Source organism: Ictalurus punctatus, chromosome 17, assembly GCF_001660625.3.
Source record: "Ictalurus punctatus breed USDA103 chromosome 17, Coco_2.0, whole genome shotgun sequence".
Classification (NCBI taxonomy): Eukaryota; Metazoa; Chordata; class Actinopteri; order Siluriformes; family Ictaluridae; genus Ictalurus; species Ictalurus punctatus.
The window spans coordinates 20,019,023-20,042,462 of record NC_030432.2 but is presented as its reverse complement, the minus strand read 5'-3'; the positions used below and the strand labels follow the sequence as shown (position 1 = coordinate 20,042,462).

Genomic DNA, 23,440 nt, shown 5'->3' with positions numbered 1-23,440 from the left:
CATCATTTTTCTTAAGAACAATTTAAATTCTCGGAAAATTGCTGCAGTGTTGCGGGTTAATTTCCTATTACAGCGTTTTCTCAAACCCCGTGTCCACCAAATGACCACATATTGACCCGGATATCAACAAAACCACACACTAGCCTGGCTTCTCATCCAGATTGATCCAATCCACCAAACTGGCTGCGATGACCAAAACAGAAAGCTACGGGCATGGCTGAGGTTTTGTTTAGGTGAAGAAGATTAAAGAATGAGCGTGCTTACGTAGATGATGTCCTGCTTGTGTCGGATCAGCAAGTTCCTGAGCACGCCAGCCTCGGTCAGATCACCCAGTTTGATCATATCGTCCACTCCCTCCACCGACGTGGGGTGCATGAGTCTGAGAGACGCCTGCTCGCTCTCCGACATGCACCGCTCCTGAGCACAGCAAAAACAGCCTATTATTATTACACAGAGCAAATAGAACATACAGCTACTACAGTATACATAACAAACGCAGCCAAATACAGTATATATAATGAGTCTTTATTGATCATGTATACATTACAGCAGAGTGAAATTCTTTTCTTTGCATACCCCAGCATGTCAGAAAGTTGGGGTCAGCCATGATACAGCACCCCTGGAGTAGACAGAGTTAAGGGCCTCAATCAAGGGCCCAACAGTGGCAGCTTGGCAGTGCTGCGGTTTGAACCACCAACCTTCTGCTCAGTAACCCAGAGCCTTAACCGCTAAGCCATCACTGTCCCCATATCAATGCGTTCTTACAAATAAAATAAAAAACCCCAGACAGAAAACAGTGTACATCCAGATGACGTTATTGTTTCTATTGTTTCAACGGCTCATTTAAATTCTCCGACATCTTCAGGAGAGAAAAGTTTACACTTTGTGGTTTCTCTGTAACATGACAAGCTGCTTTTTCACTTCAATAGAGAGAGGGAACGACTGTTTATAGCTGCTACGACGTAAGTGAGAGTCTCACCATTAAATATAACCATAAACAGATTTGTATTTTCGTTAATAAATAAAAAACTGTTATTTTGGGTACATTTCTGTAGTGTAACGGGAATAAAACGCTTCAGGGTGTGCTGTCTTAGGAAAATAACCAACTCTGGCTTGGTAACATCATCACACCACCCCATCGTTGACTATTTTAATATAACACCATGACGCTGAGTGTTTTATCTCAGAGTCTTACTTAAAGCTGACAGAAGAACAAATGAGGCAAATATACTGTATATTAAATGCACAGCGTATCAAACGTTTATTACAGAAAACACTGATGTATATAATAGTATACATCAGAGCCCTTGTACAGAATCCACTACCTTTCAAACAATAAAACACACTGTATAACCATTCTCCAGAACCCACAATACCGCTATTAATACACACAACACACGCAGCATGGCATATCACCTCCCCGTTGCTGGATATACGGCTCCTGACACAACAAAACAGCCAAGTACAGCAAAGCAAAAACAGGCCAAATAAAGTATATATCAAACATCTAGTGTATAAGACACACACACACACACACACCTCCTACAAGCAAAATATATAATGCATATCAAGTATACGGGTCCAAAAGTATCGAACAGCCATGTAATACTCCATATAATAAACACTCGATACAGAATACACAAGGAAGTGATGCATTAGTAATAAATCCTTTAAGAGAACACACAGCTACACCCTTTATATTGGAGCCTGATCACAAAATACATAAATAAATACATATTATAGTATTACAGAATACACCTTTCCAACAGAATACCCAGTTCCACAGTCCACCTGAAGATCTGATTCTCTCTTACCTCAGGTAAGGAAACACAGCAAGTGGATTTGTTGAAGGGGGAAAAAAAAACGTCCACGGTAACCATGGCAACATTCTCAAATTAACAGAAATCTATTATTAATAGCTAACTCATTAAGCGAGAGTGGGGAAGGCTGTGACATAGCAAAACCAAAACAACCGTCTGAATGAAATGGTCTCGCTCCGGTCTCGCTGCATAAAATCATGCAGATGCAGGTCAAGAGCTTCAGTTACTGTTGACATCAAACATCAGAATGAAGAAGAAGTCTGAGCTGACAGGAAGTCTACAGTAACTCAAATAAAGCACACTTTACAGCCGCGGTGAGTAGAAAAGCATCTCAGAACACACAACACATCAAACCTTGAGGGGATGAGCTACAACAGCAGAAGACCACATCGGGTTCTACTCCTGTCAGCCCAGAACAGGAAGTCACAGAGATCAGACTTTTTCTCATTTCTGATGTTTGATGTGAACTTTAACTCTTTAAGCTCTTGACCTGTATCTGCATGAGTTTATGCATTGTGCTGCTGTAATATGATTGGCTGATTAGATATCTGCATAAACGAGCAGGTGTACAGGGGTTAATATTAAAGTGGGCGGTGAGTGTATATTTTGTATTTTGAAATGTTACTTGGAGTCGTATTCAATCAATCGGCATTTAAATGAAGAACGCATGTGCTGAACTGGCATAGGATTCAACAACAGGAATCTCTCCATCCATCTACCGCCGCAAAAAACACTAGATTTGTGTCTCGAGTCACATATTTATGTACTTTCTAGACAGGTATTGAACTCTAACCGGGTTTTCCTCTTGCAGTCAGTGTTTGAATTTTTCAAAACTTTCGCCTTCAAACCTACCTAAAGCTCAGTTTTGTGTACCAGTCTTCTGGATTTTCTAGATTAGTAAATACTTTTGAATGCAAAGTTAGAGTGTTCAATTTGAGACATTAGATAACTGACGACAGAAAGATCAGTTATGGAATTTTGTAATCACTGACACTGCTTGCTGCTAGCATAGCTCCACCTGGCTAGCACATTGCTACTGTAGATAACTCCGGGTAAATTAGCTTGCTTCAGTCAAACGCTGAGATTTCAGTATCAGAGTCTGAATTTACATCACCAGTTTCTCAGCAATTTAGATAAGTCAGTTATCTAGCTGACTTAGCATGCAGGTTCTGTAGCTAAAGCTCTGTAGCAATGACTATTTCTTCACTACCGAGTATATTTTGTGAAAACCGTTATGTTTTAGAAAGGAAATGTGACTTAATGATGTGTTTAAAACAAAACGATTCACAGTTTGAGAGCAAATAAGCATCTATAATCGTTTTTGAGAGGAGGAGGACTTTAAAGTGTCAGTGAAAACATACACTTGGTGCTTTAGGGCGTTTTGTTTGTGTGTTCCTTAAAGCTGTGGACTCAATTACGCTAACGTACATTTATTTTTTTTTAAAAAAGGACAAAAATGTGTTTTGTAGATGTACTTATTTTCATTTGAGAGCTTATTGTTTCAGAGAAAATGGTGGACAAAATTTTGATGACTCATCCAGTCGAGCGATCTCTGGGGCGCATATGCCCCGCCCGGGTAAACAACAGAAATCAATGAACATTGATTTAAAGGTCTAGTGTTAAAAATAAACCCAAGCCACTGAACGTCAAGAAAGATCTTTTGCAACCTGAGAACTGATAAGTGATGAAACTTTGAGATTATTACTCGGACAAGTGCTTTGATCTACTGCATGTACAAGCCTCTGATAGTGTAGTGTGATGTGTATTGTATAGAACATGGAAAGTGTCAATTCCAGAGTAAATCGAAAGATTATTAAAGTTTCCACACATCCTTACCTTTCCCTCATCATCCAGCAGATGCACCTGCTTGCCGTCCAACACCTTAACCCGAGCCCCGATAGGGACCCCGATCCAGGAGTCCACCCAGACATAATCACCCTAAAGACAAGCACTACGTTTGGGCACCGTGCGTAACACAGACATTTTCATCTTCACACATGAAATAAATTCATGCCAAAATCAAATCACTTTAATAACAACAACAAACCTAGTTAACAAATGAAACTAAAATACATATTACAAACTAAACTAAAATAAATAAATTTAAAAAACCGTCTTGTTAAAAAAAAAAAAAAATAACCTTTGTTTTATTTTGAGCTCTGAATTGACAAGATTGTCAATTTTTTAAAAAGGGGAATATATATAAATATATATATTTCTGATCTTATGCCACAAATTTGAGAGTACAGTACTAAACATGGCACCAAATGCATAATGGACTACTTTGTAGACTCTAAGAGCTACGGAATGGGCGTTTCGTTTACAAAACATTTTTGTAGATGACTAAATTAAATTTCATACAAAATAAATTGCCAAATATTGTCATACAAAATGACACAATATCAAAACAAAAACAAAAACGTTCATAACTCAGTTTGTGTCGCAGAAGGAATTTAACCACAAAGTTTATTTCCTAAGAATCCGGTTAATTATGTGTTTGGTGATAGGTAAGTGAACCTGAAATAATTATATTCACTTTTTTTGTTGTATGTTTACATTCTCACTGACAAATTAAGTTTTTTTGTTTTGTTTTGTTTCGTTTTGTTTCTGTGGACAAGTTCCACCTGGACTTGAACATTTATTGATTTTGTTCAAAAATAATCATGGCACATAATTCTTAATAAATGTGATTAAATAGTGATTTATACGATGTTAAAATGACAAAACTTTAATATGTACCTTGTTCAGCACCACCATTGAGACGTCTCTCTGGACACAGGATTCACACAAACTAAACCACGCGGGTTAAACACCGAACATTGAACACTTATGTATTAACCTAGCTATAATAAGCTCCTGAGATCATTATTTCTCCTTGAAGGACCGTTCCTCTACCCAGCGATGTCCCTGAGCTGCTGCCACATCCAAGAAGAAGCTGAAAGTGTCCGAGAATTTTTCCACCTCGCTAAAGAATGAGGAAGACGTTGATGTAGACGTTAGACGTGGACACGTGGGTCTCTTTATGGCACCTTACCTTTGAGCATTTATCAGCTCTGGGTTCATCAACGTCACTGTAAATTGGATAATATATCCAGAGAGGAGACCACGTGATCAGGTAAGAAAGGGCACTGAAGCAGCTTCCAGGAGGAAGGAGACAAAACCTGGGCGTTAAAATGACATATCACGAACAGGAGGTGGCCTTTTGGACTTGGGGAATACACCAGGCCAGGGCATAAAAACGACACAATAAAGCCGTAAAGCTCAAAAACATGAGGGCACTTAAATACAGGAGACTCCGTGGAGTCTAGGATTATAAATAACACATTATTTATACATTATATATATATATATATCCTAAAACTCACTCGAGAGATATTGACATGTTTTGACTGCTTTCCTTTGAATATATATCGCATTATTTATTTTGTTACTAATGAAATAAAAGAAGCAGCTGGATCAGAAAACCTGCTTGTGATATGAACGCATGTTTAAAAAAAAAAAAACAGGCCAGGTCCAAAGATGACGCCGCATTTCTCTTCCTTGTTATTTATCTCCATGGTGTATACAGAGAAGTGAGCGCACGAGACGGGTTTCTGGAAATCAGTAAACCAGAAGGCACCTGGTGACGACGATTTACATAAGAACGCATTATCGTGGTAAGGCACACCCTAAGATATAGCTCTTATCTAGAAGCACTCATTTCCTCCTCAAGACACGGACGTGTATAGCTATAGTTCTTATAAAACACTCTTATATCACTGCTCTGCTCTCAACGAAATAATGATCGTACCGAGTTAGTCCACATTGTACCGTCCAAATTCTCCAACCGGATTCATCAGAAAAGCTGTTCGTTTAATCAGTGCTCTTTAACAGTGATGGTAGTGTATATACAATTCACAAGCTCGTTCTGATACCTCATCGTTTCTATAGTAGAAGCTCATTCACGAGGATGTTGATGTATAAGGAGAGGGTTAACGTTCATGGAAGGAGTCTCCAGTGTCAGTGCTTTGTAACTGTGGAGTTGACTCTTTTTATGTTTTTTTTTTTTTGGACTTATTAACATCCAGAGAGATGAATAAAGAGAGGGTTGGTGAGGGAACGACTGTTTACAGCTGCTTTAACTTAAGTGAGGACAGGAAACGACTTGTTTAGATGTTCCCCGACGTTAAACAGATATATAGTACGATGCGTCATACTGGTACAAAAGGAATAAAACACTTCAGGAAATGCTGTTATTTTTACCATTACAGCATGATGAGGTGTCTTTTATTCCTTAAATATTCCACAATTCTACCGCACGGGTCACATTGTAGATCTTTAGCGCAGTACAGTACAGTGTGTTAATCATCTTCTAGGCTTCATCAGGTTCAGTTGCTTCTGCTGAACGGAGTTATATTTATATACAGCATCTGGCGGACTTCCTTCATCGAATAACATCCTCCCGCTATAATAAACGGAGCAGGAGGGCAGAGTGATAGACCAAAGCGCTGAGGAAAGAAAGCGATTCTGTGTCTCCAAAATGGCCGCCTCGAGTTTAACTTATGTTTATAGACAGACGACAGGAAGTCCCGCTGTGTCCTAAACCACATCGTTACATCCGTGTGACTTTGATTTAATGGCTTTAATAATAGCCACCACTTACACAACAACACAAGCTTGTCAGTTTAATATATAATGCAAAAAAAAAACATCATATTTTTAAACCAAAGATTTGCATACATACATGAACACACTCACATGCACAGTTCTACCCACGCGCACAATCCTTATTACCTTATCTTAAAACTCATAGATTTCGACCATGATTAGAATAAAGATTAGCTAAGGCAGAAAGACGATGGCGATGACGTGCTCTGAGAACCGTCTGATAGACCGCAACACGTACAAACACACCGAAAGGGGGGAAAAAAATACGAACAAATACAAAAAACGAGACGTTCGCGCATCATTTCGTCGACGTTAGCGATTTCTCATCCTTTCGGAAGAAGGTTTCCATCCGCGAGCGCTCACAGAAAATGTAACGACAGTGAGGAGGCACAAGGGAAGACGACTCTGCCTTTCCATGCAATGCACTGTGGGAAAAATACAGCACAGGCTCAGATTCGAATAGTACTCCATTACACTGTTTTTTTTTTTTTTTTTTTTAAACCTGATCTCCATCTACAACCTGTGTGTGTGTTTGTGTGATTACCGAAAAGAACCACCAGCCTTGTTTTATATATTATGGAAGTCTCAGGGCAGGTGTCGTGACGTCATTAAATATCACAGATACACGACTATATTACCCAAATATTAAAACACGGTCTGAGTGAACAATGAAAAGTCACCCTTGTTACTTTATACTTTCTTGAACCTCAACATTAACTTTTTCTCCCGTCAGTTTTGATAGTCGGATTATGTTTTAAATCTCATTACACAGATTTTGTAAATAGAGATTAGGCTGAAAAAGCGCTGGAGAATCCCTGTAAGATCACAAAGCAGGAGGTTTAAAGCTGGAGGTTTGGAGCTTATTCTTTATCGCACTCTGTAAGGCATGTGCCGATGAATGCTTGGCTCAATCATCGCAATACATACTATTATCATCGACGCTTTAATATTTCATCACCAGCTACCTATGTAGGCTCCCAAACTCCTGATGAGTGTTAAAGTGATCTGAAATTCCACGATTTTACTTTAAAGGAAACTAAAAAGCTGTTCTATGAATTATTCTGTTTTTTTTTTTTATAAACCATGGTGGACAGAATCATCTTACACGTAACACGGCACACACCTTCATGCTGCATCAAACACACAGGAGTTATTCGTACAGCATGCTCCACTGGCTATAGCAGGTCACGAGCAACGCAAGGCACCCATACAGGGATTAAAATCTATTATTGGTTGTTAGTTCTCACAGATAAATGCAGCACATTGTGCTTCGATTCTCACAGTGTCCGTCCAATAGAAGAACTTTACATAAAGAACAGAGAGTCGGATATACTGTTTGGTATTGCGCAAGGAAGTGACAGGAACGTACAGACAGTGCGCTGTGGACTTCTTTTGGTTTGGTTTAGTTTTCCATTCACCATGCCCAAGGCTGTGTCTCAAATCTGTGATGACTTCACACTTTTAAAATAAAAAAAAAAAAAAAAAAAAAAAAAAAAAATGCACGATGTTACCGTGGAATACATGACAACAATGAACAGAGTCAATTAGTTGAAACTGGTGCCTCATTAACCGAGCTCCGCCCCTTACACTATGTGGTGCATGATGGGAGAAGGGACAGAGCTAAAAGTATCCATGTAGAACAGTAATGCTAATACAGTAAGCGTGTGATTTGAGACACGGCCTTGCTGACTTTAAGCCTCTGAAATTCATCAAAGTAGGACAATACAACAGGTATAATATCGATATAGTGATAGATCTGATTATCGTTAATACTTTTACAAACACTGAGCGACTCTATTGTTACTTGCACAAACGAGCAGCTGTTCGGATGTGTAAAGCTATTTCTGTACCAAGTATATTCATTTCTTTATTAAAGAAACATTAAAAATATACACAATGTCCCACTTCATCCAAATGTAATCGATTGCAAGGGTGGACAAATCAGCAGCTTAGGAGATACTGTCCAGGAGGTTAGTGTTTTTATTCCAGGGATACAGCGATACCTACGCTCTTTTTTTTTTTTTTTTTTGCAGTGTACACACATTTATTTTTTCCGCTGTTGGCATTGGAGCATTTATGATGAGTAGTAGTTTAAAAAAAAAAAAAAGAAAAAAAAAACCCAACAACATAGTATCTGACTCAGACTTGATACCTGTATCAGTATCAATGCATTCCTATTTTATCTGTAGATGCAGACAAATATATTTGAAGAAAAGAAAAAGAAGAAGAAAAACCCTACTTTCTGACTGATTTTCACAAAACAAACATTTTGTTTTGGTATGTACACTCTACGGCCAAATTTTTGCAGATACCTACACCCATATGTTGTTCTTCTCAAAAGTTGGAAGCACTTAACTGTATAGAATGCTTTTGTATGCTGTAGCATTACAAGAGGCCCACACCTCCATGAAGACGTGGTGCATGAAGGTTGGAAGAAGGTAGAAGAACTGGAGTGTCACAGAGGGCACAGAGCCCTGACCTCAACCCCACTGAACACCATTGGGATGAACTGGAACTGGAGCCTTCTCACCATCCCAATATCTGCACATGACCTCAACCTCACGAACGCTCTCGTAGCTGAATGAACACAAATCCCCACAGCTACGCCCCAAAATCTAGTGGAAAACCTTTGGAGAAGACTAAAGGAGGAATAAATCTGGAATGAGATGTTCAAACAAGCACGTATGGAAGTGTATATTTAAACTTGATGTTCTTCGAAGTGGTGTGATGAACATCGATGCTGTAATTACAGCTAGCGCCACTCGTTCTGAAACCCACCACCTGCTTCAATACAACAATTTCTGAAATATGATCATCAAAAGATTATCATCAGAATCAGGAACATGGATGTTTGTAGAGATGCGGACAAATATTGAGCAGAACTAGCCACGACACCCCAGCTCATACCCGAAACATTGGCCAACAAACACGACTCGATCGTATACATTTGTCTGTCCCCGCGTTTTCGTATATTAATGCGATTAACTACCTAACTACCCCCACCATACTTTATCAGATTAAATTAACTACCACTTTTTAGCCTCGTCAACTAAACCACGAGCCTGGGCATCATCACAATGGCACGCCTGCTTTCCTGGCAGGCTTACTAAAGAATTTAATAACGATTTGCCCACCCCTGGATCAGTTTGTTAAACTTACTAACAAATATCAGAAGCTTACAACCTACACGACAACATGTCAATCACAGCGTGACATCGCATCTCATCGGTCGGCTTTGATGAGGCTTTCAGTGTCTCAATCAAACCAAGAAAACATCGCGGCGCAAAAAAGATCAAAGCCGAACAACTTTCTTTCTCACCCGGGTCGCGAACTGCGGACTCAGGAAGGAGGCGTGGCCTTCGCGTAAACTATTTCACACATGCGGTTTGGACCACATTTGGGATAAAGGGAACATTGTGTTTGTCTCTGGCTGAATGATATATGATATAGCTCATGAATAATTCATTTTTTAATTAGATGTTAATAATTTTTCTTTTTTAATACGGAACTATTGGTAATATAATAACATTATGACACATATTGTATATTGCGAAAATGTCTTCAAGTATTGTCCTATAATCTTTTTTTTTTCGTTACTGAATAAACGTTTAACGAGACACAAAATAATCATTAGTGAAAGTATTGTGTATTAAATTTTTTTAACCATCTCCGTCGTCCTTTAGTGACTCCGCCCCTAGTGTATGTACAGCATACTGCAGCGTGACTGTGATTGTCCCTCGTGTGTGCGTTCTGTAGTGGAGGTAAGGCTTTTATATGACAAACATTAATGCTAACTCCATCCAGCTCCAGGACAGACATCGAGAGAGAAGCTTCTCCCAGTTTTAATGCATTCCCGTGTGATTTGTGTTTGGGTTTTTTTTTTTCTGCGAATCTGGGCCGGACGTGACCTTGTGACGGTTGCCGGATGCCGCGTCATGCTCGGTCTTTGCGTTTGTGGAGCTTGTGGAGCTTCTTGGTGCTGCTGTTCTTGTTGAGGAGTTTGAGGACTCGTTCTCTGTGGTCCAGCACCTTCATCATGGCCTCGCGAGCCTCCGTGATCTGATCCATCACTAGCTTACAGCGCTGCATGTTACCCTGTGGAGAAACCCAAACACGACTCTCACACTGTTCTCAGTGATTTAACACGCTGCCTCCATGTCGCTTCCTAATCGAAATTTCTGTCTCAAGGTTACTCCTGGTTGCCATGGTTTCCCAGACAGGACCAATGATATCTGCAAAGCAGCTTACTTACGTACACATATACTCTCCGTCCACTTTAATAGGAACACCTGTACACCAGCTGATAAACTCATGCAGATACAGGTCGAGTTAACGTTCACGTTGGTGCCAGATGGGTTGGTTTGAATATTTCAGAAACTGCTCATCTCCTGGGAATTTCTCACTCAGCAGTTTCTAGAGTTTACACAGAATGACCTGGGTCTGTATGATTTTATGGATTGTGCTGCGGCCACATAATTGGCTGTTTGGATAACTGCGTTGCGTGAGCACTGTACAGGATTTCCTCTTAAAGTGAACGGCGAGTGTATAACCCAATAGAAGCCTGTGATTGGCTGGCGTCACTTTGATTGACAGGTGAAGAAGCTGGAAGTCCTTTCCTGGACTTCAGTATGTGAGCCTGTGAGCTTACCTCACTTTTGGGTTATTTTTATACACCTTTCCAACGTACGTGATAAATACGTCTCTTGCTAAAAGAAGGTCACCTGCACAAGCTCACTGATGCGGTGCAGATCGTCGTCTGCTGCGCCTTTTTTCTTGGGGACGAGGCCCTCCTGCAGAGTCGTTAAACGGCTGTAGACGTCGTGCTCCAGGTTCGTCTGTGGGACGGTTACACAGGAAAAACGTCTCTTAACGCATTTCCTCCAAAATTGAACAAACACACACCAGTTGATTTAGACTAGCCGGCTATATAAAAGCAGGCGTTTCTAGATTTTGTATTAAAATACCTGTACAATTTATCGGACAATACGGATCAGCGCTTGGATTTAAACAGCAGCGTCTGAACCGAATCGAAAAACAAAAATCATATCGTTGATTATAAATCGATTACTATCCAGAAAGGAGAGACAACTGGTGTGTAAAATGACCTTCATATTTTTAAACTTGCGTGTAAATAATTTAACAGGCTTGCAAGGTGACATTGTAGTCATTCTCAACGTCATTGTTATTCGCCAATTAACAGTCGTATTCGTTCACTAACAAGACATGGGCGTTTTGTACTCCATTTTTGTTTTTCCTCACTTTTAACCCCCAACCTGAGACCTGATTTTTAAATTCTTTCTACACTGGTTTTATCAAACATTATATATTCATATTAATTCCTGCCAGTCTGGTCAGATCTCTGCTCTGGAGGACGTTTCTCACCAGCTGCACCAGCTGAGCGGCACACAGATGGATCTTCCAGCCTTGAGCTCGACACACAACCCCCTTCTGATTGGCCACATCCTGCAGGCTGCCTTTCTTCTCCTCTGAGGAACAACACCACCGTTTCATTAGGCAAGACACTTAAACTCCGTCTAGCTACTATTTACAGATGTGTGTCTGCAGTGCGGTCTGACCTTTGACCCGGACATCGCTGTATCTCTGGAAGTGATGATAAGCAGCTTTCCAGGGGTTACGGTAATGACGCAGAAGAGTGACCGGAGGACGGATTCGGACGGGAACATATCGCACACCCTCCTCGTCTACACACACACACACACACACACACACACACACACACACACACACACAAATAAATATATATAACACACAAAAGCATTTCTTTATTCGTTCGGTTCCAAGTTGAGAAAAGTTCGTGATTCAATTTAAAAGTGCTTCTAGACCTTTGTATCTGGATTCTGATTGGTCAGAAGGTGTTTACATGTATAATCTTCATTATGTTTACTTAACATTCATGGAAGCAGTTTTTATTTTATTATTTTTATTTTTATTTTGCACTGAATGCACTAATAAATGGATAAGAATTCTAGAATTCTGTGCTGTTTTTATCTCTGGGACCTAACTGGTCCCGGCGCACTTTAGAACAAGCGCAAATCAACATAGATCTATTAAACACTACACACTAACTTCCTCCTGCACGCACACACACACACACACACGTGCACGCACACTCACATGCACGCACACGTGCACGCGCACACACGTGCACGCGCACACACACGTGCACGCGCACACACACGTGCACACACGTGCACGCGCACACACACGTGCACACACGTGCACGTGCGCACACACGTGCACGCACACACACACGTGCACACACGTGCACGCGCACACACACGTGCACACACGTGCACGCGCACACACACGTGCACACACGTGCACGTGCGCACACACGTGCACGCACACACACACGTGCACGTGCGCACACACGTGCACGCGCACGCACACGTGCACGCACGCACACACACACACGCACGCACGCACGCACGCACACGCACACACGCACGCACGCACACACACGTACACGCACACACACGTGCACACAGGAGTGGAAAAGGACTGACCGATGTACTCTTTAGGAGGCGATTTGCGTTTCTCGGGTCGGTGGCTGACCGGTTTAGCAGGAGGTTTCTCCTCGTCTGTGCTGTTGGTCTCCATCATCTCGCTCTCCTCAGTGGAGATGACGTGCTGCTGCTTGCGGGGCTTTTTCCTGGGCGAAGCTCCGGGCGTGAGATCCGCAGGAGGCGCTGAAAGGGCAGGAGTGCCACTAGGTGGCGGTGGAGCCACTGACCAAGAATATGGGCAGAAATAAAAGTGGGTCATGTTGAGAAAATGGTTAAAATTCTGATTATTATTATTATTATAACAGTCACACTACCTGGTTTTGAGGTGTCTATGGGTGACACCTCCTGCTTAATTTCTGGAAGGGCGGAGCTAATGGCACAGGCCGCGGTACTACTGGCTGCCGGGTGAGAAGGCGGCGCCACCACGTTGGCCATCGATGGGATGGGCGGAGTCACCGCCATGGCAGCAGGGACAGGCTGAGAAGGAGGCGTGACTGAAGCCAGGAGGGCGGAGACGGGCTGGGCTGGGATTTGAGAAGGAGGCGGAGCTACATTCTGCTCACCGCTTTGTCCGGAGACGGCGTCCACTGCAGCGCTGACAGGAGGAGCCAAACCCATGAGGATGTCTGGTTTGGGTTTTACTCTGAAATGGAGGAAAAGAGGAGCGTTATAAATCCGAACTGTTGATTTTGTGTTTTATAATTATAGTTTTACAGAGGAGACCACATCAAAGAATTTCACTCATCAAACACTGAGAAGCACAAACGTTCTGAACCAGTGTGAAAGGAAATAACTCGCCAAATTATGGAGTATATATACACACACACATGTGCGCATTATAACGATTTTATTCTTCCTACATGACATTACATCACCATGACGTCCAGTGATGTTCATTCTAATTATATTATATTACATTAATATTTATGTTAATTAATATTATACTTACTTAATGTTATATTAAGTTGGAAAAAAATAAAATAAATCTCAATCAATCCGGTCGCAGGTTTGTGGGCGAACTAATTAGCAAAATGTAATCTCCAGCTAATTTCTCTACACTGTAGGAAAAACAAACTGCCCCGATATCCAATGAAGTAAAAACATGTTGATTTAAAGAGAGGAACAGGGGGCGAGTTGTACCCAGCGGGTCGTGGTGATCCTGCAGCGTTCCTCAGACCTCCGTCCATCCTGGCAGAGTCTCCGAGCTGAGCTGCCATCAGATTTTTCCTCACAGCAGTGCTTCTCTCACACACACACACACACACACACACACACACACACACACACACACACACACAGACACACCAATGAATTTATAACATGCTTTAGGAAGCGGTATTTCAGTCTAAACTGAAAAACAGAAATACTTGGAAATGGGTCACGGGTCATGGATTTTCAGCACTAGAGAAAATTTAGGTCAGAAGTCTGGAAATCTGAAGGTAACACAGCTGTTGGGAAAACTTCATATCAGTCTTACCCAGACCATGAACAGATCCTATTGTGTAAAAGAGTACACCCAGAACTATACTGCGAAAGCTATTTCTTCACAGAGATAGTATGTTCACGTCTTCCACCCGATTTTAACTCATAACGCTCTTCTTGAAGCTCTTCTGTATCAGGTGTGTTAAAACACAGAAGCGTGAACAATGTCCAGACCATATATACACCAGACTGTTTCACAATTTCTTAATGAGCGGGAGGATACATGTGAGCTTTTTTCCTCGGTCCAGCTTCATACGCCAACACGTTCATACGCCGTTCCTTAATCTTACTCGAGTAAATATGTTCTGGCATAAGACAAGATGTACTTTGTAATGCTTTGCACGCAGCTCTGTTTTCATTATACACACACACACACACACACACACACACACACACACACACACTACAGGTCAAGTGTTTGTGGACACTCAACTGAAATGTTTCTCATGATCTTAAAAACCTTTTGATCTGAAGGTGTATAATTAAATTTGTGAAATTGGTGTCGTAAAAAAAATATAATCGTGCCGACGTTCATTTCTTTCATGAGAAAACTAACATTTTATTTACAAAAAAAAATAAAAAAAATAAAAATTATATATATATATATATAAATATTCTTTTAAACGGACGACTCAGAGTGAATAAGATAAGAGTCCAGTGTAGGTGGGAACTCCTTTAATACTGTTTAAAACGCATCTCGGGGGAATTCTTCAAGAAATCACATGAGAAAACATTTCTGGAAATTCTAGGCAATAAAGGCATCTACTTTGAAGATACTAAAATACTAAATTATTTTCATTTATTTTATTTTATTGATTTATTTACAATATAATTCCCATAGTTCCATTTGTGTTACTCCAGAGTTTTGATGACTTTATTATTATTCTAAAATGTGGAGAAAAAGGTAGGGTGTGAGCGATACAGCAAAAAAATATCATATGACACTTGAAAGCATTTTTCTATCTTGATCCTAAAATTAAAGGTTAAAATAAGTTAAATTAAATAAGTTAAAGTTAATATTGTTTTCAATTATATTTATAAATATATAAAAAAAAATTCTAATTTATGACAAATTTAACCGATGAATGATCTACATATAAGAGTTCACAAGAGTAAGGAACCTAAAAAGGCAAAAAAATAAACTTTATATCTGGCAAACAGTTCAGGTCAAATAAATGGATATGGAAATAAAATGTGAAAAATAATAACTAAAGTTAAATAATTAGCAAGTCCGAGACACTGTGAGATGTTTGTGTTTAGGTGTGTGTAGGAGTGTGTGTGGTGACTCAGTGGTCTCGATTTGAGACTCACCCATCAATGGCAGGTTTTTTGCGGAGAATGCTGGGTCGAGGCGACGAGACTAGCGTCGGCGTCCCCGATCCGCCTCCCTGCGAGTGTGCCTGAGTTACTGTGGTGACGGGCTGATTGGCATTAAAGGTGCCGTTGATGGAGTTGGCGACCAGAGCCGAGGCGTCGGCCAGCACCACTGAGGAGACGGAGAATATTTAACGACAGTGAGACAGTTTCGTTAAATAAACAAATCTTATCTTCATGTCCAGCTCCTGACCTGAAGTCTTGGCCTCACTTGGGTTTTGTTGGGGGTTGATGGGAGCGGCCTGGATGCTCTGCGGTGCGATCGGGGCGTTGGTGTGAAGTCCTTGAGCAGAGATGGCAGCGTTTTGACCTCCTTGTGCTGCCACAGCCGCAGGCTGCATGTTCTGCGTGTTGATCTGAGCGATGCGGTCCACCGTCATCAGCTGCATGGAGTTCAGATGGACGGCGGAGGCAACGCCCATGCTGGGCTGAGCGGCAGAGGGAGACTGAGCATTCACTGCAACACACGTGTACACGGAGACCCAGGACAACATGTTAAGATTTAGCTCGGAGTGTAATATAAACCATTAGGGCTGGTCCACCATTTTCATTTCAACACTTTTTGAACCAATACAATAGTTTACTTCATATTTATGACCAAATAAGATCTGAAGGATTAAAAGCAGCGTCCACAACAGCCAAAACATCTCTGTCCATTCTGGCTTCCAAGTCAAAACGTAAAGTTTTCTGATTTCAAACACACCGATGAGCTCCGTTCCTCTTTAAAACTTACTGCTGCCATCATGATTGTTGCCATGATCTTCATCTCAAATCCAAACCCCTCTACATACATTCAAGCGTATTTTCTAATCTAGAAAATTCAGAAGACTGGTACTCAAAACAGACAGATCGTTAAGATTAAGAGATTTTTAAAATGCAAGGACCTCAGGTCATGTGGTACGTCATCAATAGTCATTGGACATAAAGAATAACTAGGGCTCCAGTTTATAAAATGCTGCTTGCATGCGAATGCTGGAGAAATGATGGTTCACTTGAACTAAAATATCATTTTAATAACTGCACAGCTCTAATAGTGCATGGAGAAACTTTTGAAAGTGAACTGTTGCATCTGTTTAAACAATTTCCTGTGATAAGGGGCGTGGCCTCTGAATAAAGACGTGCATTACCTGGATAGGGGCGTATGGTGGACACCGAGCTGGTGATGGGTGTGTAGGTGTGTGGCAGAGGGTAAGGAGCTGATTGGTAGGTTGGCAGGAAGTACTGAAACTGCATAGGAACAGACTGTCTGTGAAAAGACACACACACACACACACACGGTAAGTACATATACACACACAGTAAATACATATACACACACACACACACACACACACCCACACACACCCACACACACCCACACACACCCACACACACCCACACACACCCACACACACCCACACACACCCACACACACCCAGAATGTTAGCACCTGAGCCACCCCTTTTAGGTTCTGAGTGTGTACCTGGTGTCACTGCGGTTCTCCATTGCAGCAGCAGGATTAGGGGAAGCGCGGTGGGCAGAGATGGGGATGAGGTTCCCTCTTTCTCCACTGAACTCAGACTGGATTCGAGAAGAGGTATGTGTGATGGGCTGGGGCACCACCTTCGCTAAAATGGAAGACAAAATGACCCCAGTATTACAGCTGCATGGTAACGATCTCAAATATTATTGTTTCAGTTATATTCTTATCATTACTCAACTCCAAAATAATTATTTTACCAATGATACAGATTTAGATAATAACAAAGCTGCTCCAGAGGGGAAATATGGAAGGAAGGAAGAACTGGGAGAGTGAAAGAAAGAAAAATAAATAAGGGAGGGAAGAGAAAAAATAGAGAGCGAGAAGGAAGGAAATACATAAGCAAGGATGGCAGGAATGCCAAAAGAAAGAAAAGAAATAAAAAAGAAAGGAGGGAGGGGAAAAATAAGAACGAAAAGCAACCAAAAAAAGAAAGAATGAAAGGGGAGAGAAAGAAAGAACATGTGAGACAGAAAGAAAGAACATGTGAAAAAGAAAGCTAAAAAATAAGAAAGAAGAAAGACTAGTAGTTGAGTAGATGTGTGTGGATGTTTGGGAGGAGGAGTCTTACCCACGGGGACGGTGGAGGTGCACGAGAGTGGGTACAGATGTTTGGGAGGAGGAGTCTTACCAACGAGGACGGTGGTGTGTGAGAGTGTGTGTAAATGTTTGGGAGGAGGAGTCTTACCCACGGGAACGGTGGAAGTGCGCGAAAGTGTGTACAGATGTTTGGGAGGAGGAGTCTTACCCACGGGGATGGTGGAGGTGGTCACTGTAGTGGCGTGAGTGGAATGAGAGGCCATGGTCACTGTAACTATGTTACTGCTGGACACCTGGGACTGGGTCACGGAGCCTGGAACACAGGGAGGAGAGGAAAGGAGAGGAAAGAAAAGGAGAGGAAAGAAAAGGAGAGAGGAAAGCGGGTAGGAAGGAAAATGAAAAAGAAAGAAAGAAAGAAAGAAAGCAAGCATGTAAGAAAAAATTATGAAGAACGAAAAAAGAAAAATAAAAAGCAAAGAAAATGTAAATTAGGAAAGAGTGAGTGAAAAACAAAGAACAAGTTCCATATGAATGAAAAAAGAAAAAGAAAATGAAAATTAAATAGATAAAAATGGAGAAAAAGGATGGAAGGAAAGAAAAAGGGATAGTGAGAGAAATGATGGAAAGAGACATTTAAAAAAATAAGAAAAAAGGAAAGAGCAAAAGAGGAGAAAGTGAAAAAGAAAATGTGAAAGTAAGAGAAAGAAAGAAAAAAGAAAATGTGAGTGAAAGTAAATCAGAAGAGGAATAGATAGAGCGATAGATAGATAGAAAGAAAGAAAGAAAGAAAGATAGATGAGGAGACACGAAGAGTGTATACTCCACTATAGAGTGTGTATTATGAAGTGAACGTGCTGGATCAGGAGCTTGGGGGCTTCAGGCTTCTCGTACCTGTAGTTGCGGTCGATGGAACTGTGTTGGTGGCCAGTATGGGGGCCACGGTTGCCGCAGCGACAGGCGTCATGGTGCTGAAGATTGGTTTCTGCAAGAAACGGCATAAAAAGCATGTTAAAAAAAGTACAAAAAATGAAGAGAAGACTTGACTTTGCTTTACAGTCAAGTTTAAAATACTGACCTGTGCCATGGAGTGTGGGAGGGGCTTCTGAGCACCGATAGCTGGGTGGGATGGAAGTGTGATGCGTGTGGGTGTGTCCCGAGCGTGAGGAGCCCGCTGGATACTCAGGGCAGCAGGAGGAGGGTGTATGGTAATAGCTGAGCGTCTGTTTAAAAGAGAAACACAGTAATTAAACACAGACCCTAATGTGAGTGCAGGTATAGGGGTAAAGGGGAAGGGTGCTGTGGAGTTCTGCTCTTACCCGTGAACTAGCTCTCCTGAGTGAGCCGTCACCGTGCTGATAACAGGAGACTGGGGCCTGGTGGCCGAGACCGGAGCCACCACTGTGGGCAAGACCGCCGTGGACGTGGTGACTATCGGACGTGACTGGAACAAAAACACACATCAGTCCAACACGGTGCGCTGTTACAGAAAAATAATCAACAGCAAGGTGGGGTGACGAAGTGGAATTACTGTACCACCCTGAAGTCGATTATCCTCTACCACTGCGGCTTAAACTTACAGCTTTACCTCAGACTGTTACGAACTGCTTACACTGGTGTAGGTGCAAATGTGTGTGTGTAAAATCTACACACACACACACACACACACACACACACACCTGTGATGTGCAGCTGCATTGACCAGAGTCAATAAAATAAGGCATGTATATTATTTATTAACACTAGGTTTAAGGCTTAAGTCACTAAAGAAAGAACAAAAGAAAGAAGAAAGAGGAAAGAAAGAAAGAAAAAGAGGAAGGAAATAAAAAGGAGGAAAGAAAGAAAGAAAGAAAGAAAAAGGAAGGAAAGGGGAAAGAAAGAGGAAGGAAAGAGGAAAGAAAGGAAAGAAATAAAGAAAAGAGGAAAATAAAAAAAGTATATGAAAAAGTAAAGACAAAGGAAATGAAAGGGAAAGGTGTGAGTGAGAAATAAGAATGGAAGAAAGAAAGGAAGGAAAAAAGGAAGATAAATGATTTAATTTATTAGAAAAGCAGTAATGTAACTGAACCGGTATGAGAGCAGGATACGAGTGAAGCAGGAGGAACCTGAATGGGCTGATGGATGATGTGCTGCACCGTCGGCTGTCCTGCTGCGGGATTCGGTCCTGACGCCGGCCTCAACACCGTCGCTCCTTTTGAACTGGACATGACCGCAGCGGCCGCAGCTCCTACACTCAACACCGACACACAGGACTTTAATAAACACCGTGAGTAAACACATGAGTAAACACCGGTACATCCTGTCCATACTGTACACACTACAGCTGACACTTCTGTCATATATAACACACCTGATATCATGTAATCCAATGCCCACTCAATAAGAGTATAGAAATATAATTCATCATAGTTTAATAATCACTTTTCTTATTTCTTTAGTTATATACCAGATTTTATTAACTCTGCTCGACGTTGAATTCTGATTGGTCAGAAGGTCTTGATTCCTTTTCTATAACAGCATCTCAGCTGCACAGCACAGGTTTATATGAATACGTCATCATTTCTATAGCAACAGCCCTTTCACATACACAGGGACTTGAACGACGGACACGCCACATAATCTCAAATGAATAATAAACAGATTTTAAAAACTGCATCATTAATATGGTGAATTTTCTTTATGGTAAAGGAGGTGTTTATTTAACAGGTATGTAAGAAGTCTCCAGTGTCGGGGCTTTGTAACAGCCAGAGGTAAATCTGCAATTTATTTATTTATTTCGGTTCCTGTTATATCTTCAGAACAGAAGAGTTTACACTTTACAGTTTCGAGAGTGTTTTTTTGTCTTATTAACTTCAAAACCACTGTTTAAAAGCTGTAAAAACTGTAATTGTTGACAAACTGCTGTGGTGTAAGAGGAATAAAACAGTTTGGGATGTTCTGTTGTAGGGGGGAAACAAAAACAAACAAACAAACAAACAAATAAACAAACAAACACCTCCATTGTCGATTATTTTCCCTTAAAAGCATGACACAGTATTTTATTATTTACTTACGAACCCTAATTCTGGATATATTTGGTATTTTTTTACAAGACGCACTCAATCACTTTGACTCACATTATGGAAAGATATCTAAATGTCATTTTTCTTTACAAAGTAATTACTTAAACAGCTCAATAATTGTGAAAAATGATTAACGTTACCCATGTCCCATCCCAAAATGCTACATTTTGCCTTTGAGCCAGCATTTCTGTCTTAAATTAACTAACGGACAATAATAATAATAATAAAAAATGTAGAATACAAATGTAGTAAAGAATACAAAGCGATCAGACTCATCGAACAGCTCGGACACGTTTCTCCTGCTGACCTCTGGGTAAATGCGAGGGAAACTGATGCTGCGGCGTTGCCGGGGATCCGATCTGCAGCGCCGGAGCCCCGCTACGGATAATCTGCAGATTGGTGGCCATGATGCGGTGCAGGTTTCCAGTGTGACCCTACCAAACAAAACCATTCTAATCATCTACCTTAGAAGGATATTAGATCATTTATACGTGGAACGAGTGTTGAACGAGTTATGCTTGCATGGTGCACAAATAAAAGGATTTCTCCACCTGCTGCCCGCTGATGGTGGCGACTGGGATCGCGGACACCGGCGGCACGGCGCTCTCTACGGTGACCGTGATGTGCCCAGGTACTTTGTGTGGCAGGGCGAGATGCCCTTGAGTCGGGGCTGGGGCGATTACACGGCTAGGAATAGGAGTCTTCAGGACAGACTGAAAGAGAGAGAGAAAACTTAATCGTGAACATAAAGGAGGCTCGAGTGAGGTGACGCTGTAGACGTACCTTGCCAGGTCCTTCGGTGAAGGTGACAGGGAGGTGCTGAGGCAGCGACGAAAGGGCAGAGGGCATCGCTCCGTACGGTCGCACCACCACCGGTTCCTGCTTATCGTCTCTGATGGGTCCTGCTGCGCTGGAGGAAGACACGATACCCGAGTCACGTCCACCATCCTCATGACCTGCAGAAATGCAGCAAAAAATCAGCTACAAAAAACATGATACGGATATATATAGTGGAACTTTTGTTTCTCTGTGTGTGTGTGTGTGTGTGTCTGTGTGTGAGAGAGTGAGACCTGTAGTGGTCTGCTTGGTTTGGAGCCCCGGTGTGTGTGCAGGGTTCAGTCCTGCTCGCTGATACTGCTGTGAACTCATCTTCTACCGCTCTCACGTCCTGAACGTCACAAACACACAAAACACAGCGGTCAGCACACATTTGATTTCAGGTCTGAGTGTAAAAGCCTGCTGGCGAAAACATCAATAATAATCACACAAGTCTGCTTTATGTAACAGAAATCCTACTTCCCTGAATACACGTGACTCCACAAACGATTCAGAATAAGGAAACTGAAAACGTTTTATTTTTATCTGCTGAAACCATGTCTATAATATTACCCTGTTTTATTAGTTCTAATTGATAAAATTTCTCCCATTTCTCCTCCTCATTTCTCTCGTACAGACACATCACGTTATACATTTCACTATAAAAATCTGTAAATTATAACAACCCGTATATAATTTATTACAGGAAAATTAGGATTTGTGATGAAATCTGTAATATTTAACAATAGAGAGATGAATAATACATCTTCTGAGATCATTTTACTACAGGAAAATGAAGACTTATGAAGCATTTCAATATAAAAAAAAAAAGAGATCTGAATGATTTGATGAGTACAACTGCATCTTAATTAGTTAATATAATTTCTTTATGAATATTTAACCAGAAAAAAGACATCTAGTATAAATATAATAAGAACAGCTAATAGTTGTAAAGAACAGATAACAAAAACTGTGAGAAAATATTTATTCCTACATACTTTGACAAACTATAAGCAATATTCCTGTGCTGTGTTGTAATAAAATGAGTTTTTAGGTTTAAACAGCTAATAAAAAATCAGGCACTTTGGATTGTAATGCTAATCAAACGAAGTTAGCAAACATGCTAACATGACAGCTTTCTCCCAGCTTAGAAAGCTAACTAGTGACGTCGAATTATTTAACATGCCGGACTTAAAGAGTTAAAATTGGGTTTTCTATCAGAATGGTTGGTTTTCTGTAGATTTTTGTGTTACCTTAAAGCAGATATGAATTTTCTCCATCCGTTTCTGTCCCCGAACTGCCGGTAAAGCTGACCAGTGACAGAGCGCTTGAACGCTGCAGCAATAACCGGCACCTACTTCCGGTTACAGATTTTAAACTAAAAGTGACGGTTACGCTGGGATTTTGATCCTCGTGCGTCAATTAAAATAAAGTTACACAAAAAAACTGTCATAGAAATATTATATATAATTTTTTCCCCCACTTTCACTGACGTCGATTTATTTTTTTTTATTTTTTTTATTTTTTTACCAGCATCAGTTTTGATCATAGTTACCAAACATTCATTCATTTTCAGGGTTTTAACCCTTTAAACGCTTTTATTTACATAATGCAAAAATCTTCCAAGCTCAGTATACATGGGGTAGGATTTGTGAT

The 23,440-nt window shown here is 41.0% G+C and overlaps 2 protein-coding genes across 3 annotated transcripts in view; both read right to left on the bottom strand.

The window, feature by feature from the left end:
* myo7bb (myosin VIIBb) overlaps positions 1 to 4,998 on the bottom strand; it is a 35,237-nt gene extending 30,239 nt beyond the window's left edge. The window contains exons 1-3 of the mRNA XM_017491267.3: positions 4,560 to 4,998; positions 3,657 to 3,758; positions 265 to 417 (exon numbers count right to left, since the gene is read on the bottom strand). Coding sequence (XP_017346756.2) covers positions 265 to 417; positions 3,657 to 3,758; positions 4,560 to 4,577 — 273 coding nt within the window. The 5' untranslated portion in view covers positions 4,578 to 4,998. The remainder of the gene's footprint in view (positions 1 to 264; positions 418 to 3,656; positions 3,759 to 4,559) is intronic.
* Positions 4,999 to 6,470: 1,472 nt separating this feature from the next.
* sap130b (Sin3A-associated protein b) lies at positions 6,471 to 23,146 on the bottom strand. 2 transcript variants are annotated; one of them, XM_017491284.3, is made up of 21 exons: positions 23,038 to 23,146; positions 22,039 to 22,136; positions 21,752 to 21,924; positions 21,520 to 21,681; positions 21,276 to 21,402; positions 20,012 to 20,133; positions 19,226 to 19,350; positions 18,985 to 19,129; positions 18,801 to 18,891; positions 18,118 to 18,222; positions 17,313 to 17,457; positions 16,978 to 17,096; positions 16,044 to 16,307; positions 15,788 to 15,962; positions 14,135 to 14,233; positions 13,309 to 13,637; positions 12,995 to 13,216; positions 12,044 to 12,169; positions 11,850 to 11,953; positions 11,189 to 11,302; positions 6,471 to 10,562 (listed from the first exon to the last, which is right to left on the bottom strand). In XM_017491284.3, the coding sequence occupies exons 2-21, from the start codon at positions 22,115 to 22,117 to the stop codon at positions 10,401 to 10,403; spliced, it is 2,988 nt and encodes a 995-aa protein (XP_017346773.1). In that variant the 5' UTR covers positions 22,118 to 22,136; positions 23,038 to 23,146; the 3' UTR covers positions 6,471 to 10,400. The 2 variants fall into 2 exon arrangements, with proteins under 2 accessions (XP_017346773.1, XP_017346774.1); XM_017491285.3 differs by having other exon boundaries at positions 16,062 to 16,307.
* Positions 23,147 to 23,440: the final 294 nt, after the last annotated feature.

Bases quoted from the DNA above. Each gene is read 5' to 3' on its own strand.
- sap130b (XM_017491284.3), bottom strand. From the start codon at position 22,117: ATGAGTTCACAGCAGTATCAGCGAGCAGGACTGAACCCTGCACACACA. The intron at 20,134-21,275 runs GTCAGCAGGAGA...TGTTGAGTGTAG, and splicing joins TCCCTCGCATTTACCCAGAG to GAGCTGCGGCCGCTGCGGTC. The intron at 17,458-18,117 runs GTAAGACTCCTC...CTTCCATTTTAG, and splicing joins CACCTCCACCATCCCCGTGG to CGAAGGTGGTGCCCCAGCCC.